This window comes from Monopterus albus, unplaced genomic scaffold, assembly GCF_001952655.1.
Source record: "Monopterus albus unplaced genomic scaffold, M_albus_1.0 scaffold456.1, whole genome shotgun sequence".
Classification (NCBI taxonomy): Eukaryota; Metazoa; Chordata; class Actinopteri; order Synbranchiformes; family Synbranchidae; genus Monopterus; species Monopterus albus.
Genome location: NW_018128336.1, coordinates 37,171 through 48,870, shown reverse-complemented (window position 1 = coordinate 48,870; position 11,700 = coordinate 37,171). Strand labels below are relative to the sequence as shown.

Sequence of the window (11,700 nt, the reverse complement as noted above, 5' to 3'; positions counted from 1 at the left end):
ACCTTCCGCTCTCAGCACCACTTCCGTGATGTCGGATAGCCGGTTATGATGGGAATCGGCATGAGAGTAAACGACGTGTAAAACTCAGTTTCACATGTTTGGTGGAAGAAGCTCGTATTTTAAACATTCGCTCTGTTTTCTCTACTAGAAACCAACTGAGCCTCGCCCGTTATTTTGGGTGAGTTAGATTCTTACACCTTCACACACGGATGCTTCCATGTTGCCGATTTAAACCATTGAAACCTGTTTGCTCCGCCCCATCGGGTTGCCGTGGAGACATCCAACCAGCTGATTGCTAATCACATTTATCCCCGCCCATTCTCATTCTCTTTTGTCTATTCTTGAGTCACTTAGAAGATCTGGCCTCTGATTGGCTGTCGGCAGCTGTTACGTCAGTGGCGCACAGAGTCATATATAAAGGGACGTAAATAGCTCCAGTGGATGTGACGCGTTGTCAGGAATTCATTCAAGTGCGATTTTTCATCATAACATCGCATCGCAGCCAGTTTAAAAACATGGGGAACCCCAGAGTGTTCTTTGACATTACTATTGATGGCGCCAAGGCTGGCAGGATTATAATGGAGGTAAGATAAACCTCGTTTGTGCCTTCAGTTTATTTAAAATGAAGTTAATTTAAGCTTTAAATGTTCTTATGCTCGCATTTGTCGGATCTTTAAAAGGGCCGTAGTTCGGATGTTGCAGTGCGTCACCTTCTCCAGTGCAGCTTTCAGGCTTCCATTTTATCAGCTTTGTTTAAATATGCCAGGCTTCGTTTTGTCTTGATATAAAATGCCAAATTAGATGAAAAGAGATGAGCAAATGAATCATAAAAATCCTCCAGAGTGGCCCTGCTCTCATGGAAACGCCCAGCAGCAGCAGCAGCAGCAGCGCAGCTTGATAGACAGGACTGCAGGTATAACTGTACACATGGAGATGCAGCTTCTCTGGTCACCTGGGTCTTGTCTATTCTCAGATGCCAGGGTTGCTCCTATCTTCCTTGTTAAATACGACGAATTAAAATAGGCTGCTTATGTTTTGAACGAAACAAGACGTTTTAATGTGTCATGTTTGGCTTTGTCGAAATGATTATGGACAGTATTCACTATTTCCTGTTCATTTAAAGTGAGAAACGACGGATCGCTGCTGATTCCCAGGACTAATAAGAGGCAAAGCAAACACATCAGTAACGACAAGTGTATAAATCAGACTAGTGCAGTTCTGGCTCAGTGTTAAGCGGAAGGACTGTATAAGAGTACGATGATGTCATCTCCTGTAATAGCAGAGCATATACTGTACAGTACAGTTCAGACATTTACTGTAAGTTGGCCTTTGTTGCTGCTGCAGTTAGTTTGTTACAGCCTGTAGTGCATCTCACCTTTCTGTGCATTATTTTGCAGCTCCGGGCTGATGTGGTCCCAAAGACTGCAGGTAGGTCTGCTAGAAATGAAAGACAGGAGTTCAGCTGCAGGGATGCTGCTCAGACTTTTTCCACTCACCCAATATGGATTCATGTTTGGTTGGGGAAACTATGCGTCCCCATTAATCCTCAGCTGAACATTTATTCTAAATATGGGTCGAGGCTGTGGGTGACACTTTGATCAAAAAAGCCAGTCCCAGAGCTGAAAGTGAGTGTGAACAGTGATATAGCGGCATGCTACTAACTGCTGCCACGGCCAGGAGTCAGGATTCAGGAGAAGAACTCTTGTCTGACTGAAATCTCCTGCTATTGGTTGTTTCTAGCTTGCGACACCTGAGAGGAACAGTCTGACCAACGTATACAGCTGCCACCAGGAAAACCTGCATGATGCACTGCTGACTGCGACTGTCCCACATAGCCACTGTTAGTCATATGGCCTCATTTACACTCACTGGCCTGTTTGCTTCCAAGGAAATCGGGTTGCCTGAGTTCTTTTAAATCACACATTCAGCTGAGAACAACAGATTTTTCTTGCATTGTCGTTTTTATTTTGCATTATTGCTTTGAAGGTCTTTGGGCTTTGAGTTTATTTTTACTTGGCTCGTAGTAGTTTGCTGTTTCTGTTTAAGTGCAATTAAAAGACACTTAAGAGTTCAGATTTGGGCACCCTGTAGGTTTAGAAGTTATTGCTAAAAATCCTGGGTAAGCTATTTTCGTAATCAAATATTGGATAAGTTGCAGTGATCACTGTTTTACGACCTTTGACCTTTATGATCTGAGACTTAACCAAAGACGATCTCAGTGACCTTCTGACTCAGTTCTAGAGTGCAGTTGATTTTCTTTACAATGGAAAAGCTGATTTCACTTTCAGACACACAACTGTCTACAGATAAAAACACTCTGGCATCAACATTCACTGAAAACGGCTCTCAGGACGAAAGAGGATTTGTGACACAGAGGAAGAGTTTGTTGGGGCTGATGTTAGAAGAAAGGAGACCACAATCTGTGAATGTCTGGCCACTAAACAAGAGTCTCAGAGCAGCAGCCAGATGTTAGAGGTGCAGATATCTCCTCTGCTGTTTCTCATTTTAAAGAATGCAGCTGTTGTGTTTCTCAACTTAAGTGTGAAGGTTTAGAAAAAGTGATGCAACCATGCAGACAGATGTTGACAGTTGTTTACTTGTGAAATCTGTAACTCTGTGAGCTGGAACATCTGGGCAGGTTTCCCTCTGTGCTGGCTGCTTCAATAAAAGGCAGCATCTCAGTTATCCAGGAATCTGACTGTCTTCAGCAGAGATGAAGGAAATGTATTGATAAAATATCTAAGAGTTCAGCAGCCTGAGGCAGCTTGACACTTCTGCTCAAAAGAAATAATTCTTATTAGTGGTACAAACCTGTAATGGATTTTTCTGTGTTGTTGCTATACGTATATTTGAGGGAGTCACTGTCCATATATTACAGAAAACTTCCGTGCTTTGTGCACCGGAGAGAGAGGTTTTGGCTACAAGGGCTCCACGTTTCACCGGGTCATCCCTAAGTTCATGTGCCAGGTAAGGTTAAGGCAAGAAGTTGGTCCTGTTTGTTTTCACATGCTGAGATCGAACCCGAGCTAACAGGTTTATGTTGCTGCTGCTGCCTCATGCACAGTCATCTGGACTGTTGTTTTCAGGGGGGGGATTTCACCAACCACAATGGAACTGGAGGCAAGTCCATCTACGGAGAGAAGTTTGACGATGAGAACTTCCAGCTGAAGCACATGGGCATGGGGACGCTGTCCATGGCTAATGCTGGGCCCAACACCAACGGGTCCCAGTTCTTCATCTGCACAGCGTCAACCGACTGGTGAGCTCCGCCGTGACCTGTGCGCTGCTGCATTCAGGTTCAGATGAACCGTTTCAGCAGGTCTCAGATGATGGTTGCACATACTAAACAGCTCCTCTGCTCTGCAGGCTGAACGGGAAGCACGTAGTGTTTGGCAATGTTGTGGAGGGCATTGATGTTGTCAAGGCAATGGAGAAGCAAGGCACAAAGAGTGGCTCTCCGAAAGCCAAGGTCGTCATTGCCGACTGTGGTGAACTGAAATAGTGTGACTCCTTCACTTCAGTCAGAGGACCCTTCATCACCCAGATAATCTTTAAAATGGTGCGTATCTGCAGTAGAAAAACACCAGATGAACTCATGTTCTCCTCCAATAATGTTTGTCTACTGTGTTTACTCATTGTGTAGTATTTTGTACCTTCTGCCGTTTAAAGACCACATTTGTTAACAAAATCTGATTAACATGTAAATAAAGCAACCTGGAAACCAGGGTTTGTGTATGTCTTCACATTCTGTCTCTGTCTGTCTAAACAAAGTAGAGTTTGATCCATACGATCAGCACGGTGAACATTTATCAGGTGCTCTCACTACATGGTTTTGCAGTTGACACGTTTCACCACTAGAGGTCATTATACAGTAGGCATCGACTCGGCTAGTTACTGTCATATAAACACGTGTCCTTCTGTTATACATGTTGTGAGGACATGCGTTTGTTTACATAGAATAAAACATTACACAAATATAAACAAATCACACTGTAAGAAAACAAAATGACAGCGAAAGCAGTAACTGTCAAATTGTGCTGGTAGAAGCAATGTGATGTATATTCAAAAGCTTTAGGTAAGATTGTTTTGTCAGATGCTGTTTCCAAAGACTTTGAAACTCACCTTCTAAGCTGTCAACATGAGAAACTTTATGGATGTGTAAATATCTACCATTCTATGACAATTAAAAAAAAATACAAAAACGCTGATGAAGGTTGTGTGACAAGGTTGAAAGCACCAGAACAGCCTTTAGTTGAGGCCATTCAGTCTGTTTCCAACAATACTCATTTTAGAATTTAATATAGGCATTATGAAGGTTGTGTGACAAGGTTGAAAGCTCCAGAACAGCCTTTAGTTGAGGCCATTGAGTCTGTTTCCAACAACACTCATTTTAGAGTTTAATATAAGCATAAAAATGAGGTAATTAAACACTAATAAAAATACAAATGTCACTGTCTGAGCAGCCTGTTCACTACTGCTACAAAACACAGTGTAACAGCTGTGATAGAAGTGTTTTTTATTTCTGATTAAGTACAGAAGTTATCAAAACAAAGCTATCAATGCTCAGTGTTGACAATAAAAACACAGAAACAGAAGTCTAAAAACCAACTTTAAATCCACAGGGTAAAGGCATCAACATCTCCTTTGCCAGTTTCCCCTTCAAAGAGAGTGATACAAAAATAAATTCAAAATAATTCAAGTTTTCCTATAGAAAGGTCTTCGTAAGAAACAAAGATATCACGAGAATACAAACAGGAAGTGAGACCATCACAGCACAGTAAAAGCACAAATACAAAACATTCAGATCCAATACAGTAAAGGTGAAGATTAAATTGGTCGGTGAGGTCAGAAATGATTTTATTTTTACAAGTGTTCCATCCTGTTTTAACTGAGTGGGCAGAGGAAAGCTTGATAAGAAAGGCAGGTTCTGCTGGCAACAGGATACCACGGTTCAGTACAACAGAGCGGTAAAGGAAGTCTGTTTCCTGATACAAAATGTAACAAGAGGGTTTTTGACTGGTTGATTCTGGACTTTGAGAGAAACTCCACTGTTTCACCAATCACTGCAAATATTAGACAGTAGGTGGCAATTTGAAATATCCAGGATCTCATTAAAATGTCTCTTCTAGTGATACAGGGTTTGATGCGGGCAGCCATTGGTCCCCTGGAGCCAGCTGTGTGATGCAAATACTGTAGGTATGTAGTTATCACATACCAAAACATTGTCCCTTAAGGTCACGATAGTCGTTGCTGCTTAGCCTCGCTTTCCACAGCCACAGTGGGAAATACACTAAAGAAATGAATAGTCTGACATTCTGGGAAATGTTCCCTGTGAGTGAGATGAGAAACAGTTAGCTTAGCTTAGCATAAAGACTGGAAGCAGGGCTAAACAGTTAGCATGGCACAGCTGGTGTATTTGTAGTTGAAGTCTAAGAAGTAGCAGAGATTTCACAGCCAACGAGCATTACGTCATGTTCCCAACATATTGCGTTACCACACTTTGTTCACATTACTCCTGTATAGTTGCTATTAAAAGTGTTTGTTAGCAAACTAGTGAGAATCGCTTGGGCATCTTTAACTTCATAATGACATGTTTGTAGCCATTGGATGCATATTTAAGGTCCTTTTTAAGAGATTCTGTTTTATAACTAGTCAGTTGAAAACAAAAAAGACTGTTGAAGACAAATCTTCAGCCAACTTATGGAGTTAGCACTAAGAAGCTAGTTAGCTGCAAAAAGAAAACACCATCATCATCTGCTAGAACACATCAAAGATATGTTTTAAAAATGATTTTGGATGTCTGGGGCCTATTAAATATGCCCTAATCGTAAACATACTGAATGTGCACAATTTCCAGTAAAACCTTTTAAATTTCTTGTTTGTGTGTGGATTAAACAGTATGTTAACTATTGCATTTTGGGGCCATTAGTAGTTGTACTTTAGAACTTCATGCAGAGCCATGCTAGCTGTTTCCACTTGCTTCCAGTCATTACGCTAAGCTAAGCTAATTGCCTCCTGGCATCAGATCTGATGAGATTAGATCTTTTCATCTCACTCCATGAGAGGAAATAAATATATTTCCAAAAATGTCGAACTAAATTCCATGGACTGTAAAAATCCATAAAAACTGCTATGTATGTATGTTTCTGAATCTGAGAAATGTCAACTTCTCTCCCCTCACATGAACTTCATCACGACGGTGTTAAAATGGCACAAAGACCACGAGTCACAAAACGCAAGTTTCAGATAACCACTGATAATACACAAGGGTGTTTGAGAAGCTGCTTTAAACTTCAGCATTGTTTTTCACTAGCCTCACTTAACAGCATGACAAAAGAGCAGAATTCACACTAGAGCAGTGAACACTGTGCACACTCCTGTCACCCAGGCAGTTGGCAGTTTTTTTTGCAATGGCACATTAGTGGTACTGTCTCCCACTGCACACCTACTCTAAATACTTCTTGTTCTGGCTGTTATACTGTCACTTAGAGTACTACTTTGGAGAGCAAACAGTCACTGTAAAGTTGATGTGATACACCAGACTGGAAGTTGTTTAATAGCCTTGTAGTAAAATGTTGAGCCTAAAGCTCCAATCAAACCAGATTTATTCTTTCTCCAGGGGGAGGTGGGGGACATTATCACCACCCCCAGAAATAGTTACACCTGCAGTTACTGTTTTTGTTAGACAATGCTGCTCCTTCTGTAACTAAAATCTGGTCTGGGGCCAGATCCTTGTATTTTAAAATGGATCTCTGTGTTTTGGAGTAAAATGGAGCAGCCTATGGACATGTTTTTGATAATTTGGTAAATAAAAGCAGACTGGCTTACTGAGAAAAGCAAGACAAAAAAAAAATTTAAACCATCAGGCGAACAAAACCCCAGAAAATCTAATTAAATGTGTTGTAGTAATGTCAGCTACAGGTAGGAACTATTCTGTTTGGAGCTCGTTTTTAACCTGCATGTGTTTGCATACTGGCACTGTTAAAAGTATGCTGAATTAGCTATTAGCAGCTTCTGTTTACAGTTTACCCATGGATGCAGACATGACAATTCTCAGGCATGTTCCGTCTTTTCTCTTTGACGTCTATGCAGATTTATGGACATTTATTCTTGACGGCGGTAATAACATACCCTGACGTCACAGTGAATTTATAAATACATGTTTCATTTCTGCATGTTAAGTTGTAAGCTATGACTCTGAGGAGTATTTGACGTCCTCACACAGTATCGTTACCTCCCTACAGGACTGCGGTGCCCCCCGGGGAGACTTGTGTCTACATCCAGCTGGAAATCCTCATCTGCTACAGAACATCTCCTATAATTTCAACACGGCTGAAGTGCCACCCAGGATGATGAGTTAAATTACAGAAGAGCACAATGATGACTTTGTTCCCCACCTCCCTCTGTAATGCTCATCCTGTTCGAGTGGGCATAGTCTACTGGATGAATTTCAGATCATCACACAGATATCAGATAAAAATGTCAAGAAGGACTGTAGTCATTTGAAAAACACTAGACTGGAATAATACATTGAACTTACTGAACACCCAGCTGAAAATAAAAATCATATAATTCAGTATACTGTAGGTTGCTATTCACAAAATGGCCATGAATAATAACCGAGTACAGGTTGTGACATAATACTATCAGGCTACATAGCTTTGCTGGTTTAGACCTGGGCTGAAACTACAGTGTGAGCTGTTCAGGGCACTTAATAACACTAATGTAAAGGAGTCGGGCGAACATGTTAGTCAGTCACAGTAGTTCTCCTAGGTTCTTTCTATTTGTATTTACTTTGCCATTGACCCCCCACTGGCATTACGTTCTTAGTTTACAGCATTTCATCACGTAGCGAACTGTCGGTACCAGCTCATTAGCCTGTTCACTAATAAGTTCACGTGGTTTATTCGAGAGGCCTGCTGATTCCTGTCTTATAACTGCCCACAATGCAAAAATGTCTCTTTTGTGGAGCAGTTTAAACTCTTACGGAGCAGGATGGTGACAGACACAACGAATGAGCTACGACAGCCTCCGGTGGAGAGCTGTGTCGACACGGCTTGGGCCAAGGTGCCCAGTTACTGTTAAAAAGAATTCATTTTGCCCTGAAATGCTGCTGCTTTAAATGCTGGTGTGTCCGTACTTTATGGACAGAGATAGGTTACATCCTTTAAGGCAAATTTGTGGTCAATAATACTGACTAGACTGGACTGAAATTAATTCTTCATCGGGCTAAAGGTGATTTCTGACACTGAATATTCTGTGTGTGTTGGCCACCCTCCGTATTTTGAAGAGTATGGGTTTTAGTGGAGAGCTTTACCATCTGGCGCTTGTGTTTCAGACGCTACAGGACTAAACAGATAGAATGAAAATGAATGAACTGAGTTGGAAGATACTGATATCAGTCAAATCCTCCTATCTGCCTTTCAGAGCCACAGTACCAGAGACCCGCAGGTTGCCCCTGACTCGGTCCCATTACTGCCTCGGTGTAACCTGTGTTTTCAACTCTGTGGCGACATACGGCTCTCTCTCAAGATGCCGTCCAGACCGTTGAGCTGGCGGAGGAAGCCTCGGTTGGGGATGACGCCTCGGTGGTCTTTCACTGTTTTGATGGCCTCCACCAGTGTCAGGTTTTGTCTGATCATCAGGTAGGCGAGCACCAGTGTGGCGGAGCGGCTCACGCCCACGGTGCAGTGAACCAGCACCTTCCCTGCAGACACAAAACACCGGCTTAACTCTGCCCGTTCCAGATGTGGACTGTATGTGCACCTCTGTTGATGTGTCTGCTCTCAAATGCATGCTTTGGAAACTTTAGCTTTTAACAGAGTAATTTTCTTGGTTGTTTTATCTCAGTCTGTTTGCACATTTGCTTTTTATTTAATATGTTTTATTTTGACGTTAGTTTTTCATGCAGCACTTCCCGAGTCAGCGCTAACTTGGAAGACAAAAGTAACCTTGAAGCTCCATTTTACGTACATCTAAAAGTGATAAATTAATGAATGGAGAACTAAATAAATCCTGAAAATGTGGAAATGATTTTATTCCTATTTGGTAAATGTTATTTTATACCATTGATTTATTTATGTATTTCCTGGCACTTGCTGTATAATGTTGAGGAAATGTTTGCTGTAGACTCTTTGCTTGGTGTTTAAAGCACAGTTTGGCAGTGACCTTATTATATTTCAAAATGCAAGAATGATTAAAATTCAGGGATGAACATGTATAATACTGTGGTGATCGGATAAACTTTATTTATGAGAGGTTTGGAGACACAAGCTGTGGTGATCGGATAAACTTTATTTATTGGAGACACAAGTCGTAAAACAGCTGTTGCACTGTGTCACAGTCTGAAACTCTTGCAAAAAATTAAACCAACTATAAACCTGGGTATTTTTAAAATCCTGTCTATATCCAGGTCACTATGTGGTTATCAGCACAATTCCATGTTGTTCAAAGGATACAGAGGACGTGTTCATCTGCAGACTGACCTCCACCTGTCAGGGCTTTGTGGATGAACTCAGCAGCGGGGTAGAAGTTGACACTCATGTCAAAGGAAGGGGAGTCGTGAGCCTCGATGCCATGATAGGTGATGTTCATCCCGGCGTAATACTCGGCTCCGCCGCGCCACTTACTCTGCGCACAGTTGAGGATGTGTGTGATGCCAAGTTTGGCCAGTTCACGGCGATCTGATGCGATGTCTCTGCAGAGAGAGGAGGTTGTTACAGCTCATCATCAGTTGTCACTTCTCCCAGTGTCAGCGTGACACATTTGTTGAGGTAATATTCAAATAGCTTGTAAACATAAAAAGGCAACTGGGTCATGAAACAACATGTTTACATTTGATCAACTTGTGGCCTGTCTTGGAACTGACTATACTCATGTGCCTGCCTTTCTGCAGTGGGCCCTCGCTTCCTGTGGCATCATACAACAACCCTGACGTCTGTCCATCAGTGTCCACTCAGTAACCCACAAAGCAAAGTGAATCCATGTTTTTAGAAATGTTTGCAAGTGTATCACAAAGCAGCAGCTACAGCTTCAGTCTTCTTGGGTAAGTCTGGCTGGTTTATCCCATTTAACCCATAAAGTATGTGTGTGTATAAACCATACTGGCTGGTTTATCCCATTTAACCCATACGTACCATATAGATATGGATTCTGAAAATAAAGCATGATCAAAATTTTTGACAATCTTAATTTGATGTGAATGCCAGTTACAGTTTAGTCTAACATGCACTGTTATTGGGTTTTATATGTGCAACACCTGGCCAACGGATATTTCCTCAAAACCTTTTTCTGGGTGAGTCCAGTTCAGTTGCTGCTTCACTGGATGTGAACACCAGCCAAAAAGTCTCTTTGGCTTCAACCAACAAGTAAACAGAGTAGTGTCCTGCCAGCATAAAAATACTGCTTCCCTCAAGTCAAATGGCAAAACAACATCTTATGCAATACACTTCAGCTGAACACAGCCCATTAATGTTTACACTGAGAGCCGCTGTACCAGAGTCAGATGCCTCGTGTGTCCAACACATCTGGCCGATAAACCTGATTCTGATTCTAAAGGATCACGAGTCATGCGTTAATCAGTACTAATGAAGCACAGACCGTTATTGTAAAGGGGTGAAGATCAACTCACTGATCTCCGATGTAGAGCCGGGGCCACACCTCGTCTGCGTGGTTACAGGCTGTTTTCCCGGTGTAAAGGAGCCTCTCCAGCTCGGAGACGCTCAGGTTTGTGGAGACGCGCTCGGAGTCTTTGCGGCTCGGAGACCTGGAGCTGCTCCGGGACCGGGAGAACCGGGACATGAACGCCATTTAGTCTGGGAGCTGGGAAGAAAACAGCCGACTTAAACATTAAGACAAAGCGTGCAGGCCGAGCACCCCCCGTGCACGTTTTATTTACCTGTGCACTGCTTTATTCCGTGACTCAGTGGTGATGCAGGACGAGCTGCTCCGCGGCCATGTTGACTCATTTGCAGTGGGAGGATGGACGAGATGATGAGACAGCTGCTGCTCAGCATCCACCAGACAGCTTCACCTCCAACCGCTGCTTCAGCATCTCGTCAACAAGTCCCCATCAGCGGGACTCCACAAACACGAAGAGGGTTTGAAGCCACATTCACTGATGATGCAGCAGAAGAACTTCACTCTGTCGGTCTCTGCACAAATGACGCTGCTGCTTTTGGCATTTAATGCTTAATGACGGGGTTTCAGCCACTGCTGCTGTTTGTCGACATCCGCCGGTCGAATCAGGGAACTTTAGTAAAAACAGTCCCACCACAAAGTCAATTCAACTGTTCTGGAACTTTCCACAGTATCACATGGTCTTCATCTGGTGGCATTTGTCAGGAAGTTGTAGACTCCATGTTTGTCAGTGTTTTCTAAACAAGTCAAGTCAGTTTATTTAACTTATGTAACCCAATACTTGATCATTTACACCTATACTGTAAAAATCTAACACACCCTTTATCAAATGTATTAACTGTGGCTGCTTACATCCTCTCGTTGTTGTCGTCACTCACGTGATTTTTAATCTTTAAAAAGAAAAGTGTAGTGAAACTGAACTTTAGCAAAGGAAGCAGAAGCTAAAACCAGTGAGGAACAAATCAGAACACTATTAAAAACTGTCAGACACATGATGTTACAGGCCTTATAATGAGGGCAGAACAGATCCTCAACAAACAAACACAAACCACATCAAATCAG

At 42.3% G+C, this 11,700-nt stretch overlaps 2 protein-coding genes across 3 annotated transcripts; one reads left to right on the top strand and one right to left on the bottom strand.

Moving 5' to 3' along the window:
• The first annotated feature begins 424 nt into the window (after window positions 1-424).
• On the top strand, window positions 425-3,725 carry ppiab (peptidylprolyl isomerase Ab (cyclophilin A)). Of its 2 annotated transcripts, none has more exons than XM_020587400.1 (5): window positions 425-584; window positions 1,398-1,428; window positions 2,879-2,967; window positions 3,087-3,259; window positions 3,367-3,725. In XM_020587400.1, exons 1-5 carry the CDS (start codon window positions 516-518, stop codon window positions 3,500-3,502), a joined length of 498 nt encoding a protein of 165 aa, XP_020443056.1. In that variant the 5' UTR covers window positions 425-515; the 3' UTR covers window positions 3,503-3,725. The 2 variants fall into 2 exon arrangements, with proteins under 2 accessions (XP_020443056.1, XP_020443057.1); XM_020587401.1 differs by having other exon boundaries at window positions 496-584; window positions 3,065-3,259.
• A 778-nt stretch (window positions 3,726-4,503) lies between these two features.
• Window positions 4,504-11,441, bottom strand: dusp26 (dual specificity phosphatase 26). The gene is made up of 4 exons (XM_020587418.1): window positions 10,898-11,441; window positions 10,631-10,821; window positions 9,486-9,697; window positions 4,504-8,707 (listed from the first exon to the last, which is right to left on the bottom strand). Exons 2-4 carry the CDS (start codon window positions 10,807-10,809, stop codon window positions 8,499-8,501), a joined length of 600 nt encoding a protein of 199 aa, XP_020443074.1. The 5' UTR covers window positions 10,810-10,821; window positions 10,898-11,441; the 3' UTR covers window positions 4,504-8,498.
• Between the last annotated feature and the right edge of the window lie 259 nt (window positions 11,442-11,700).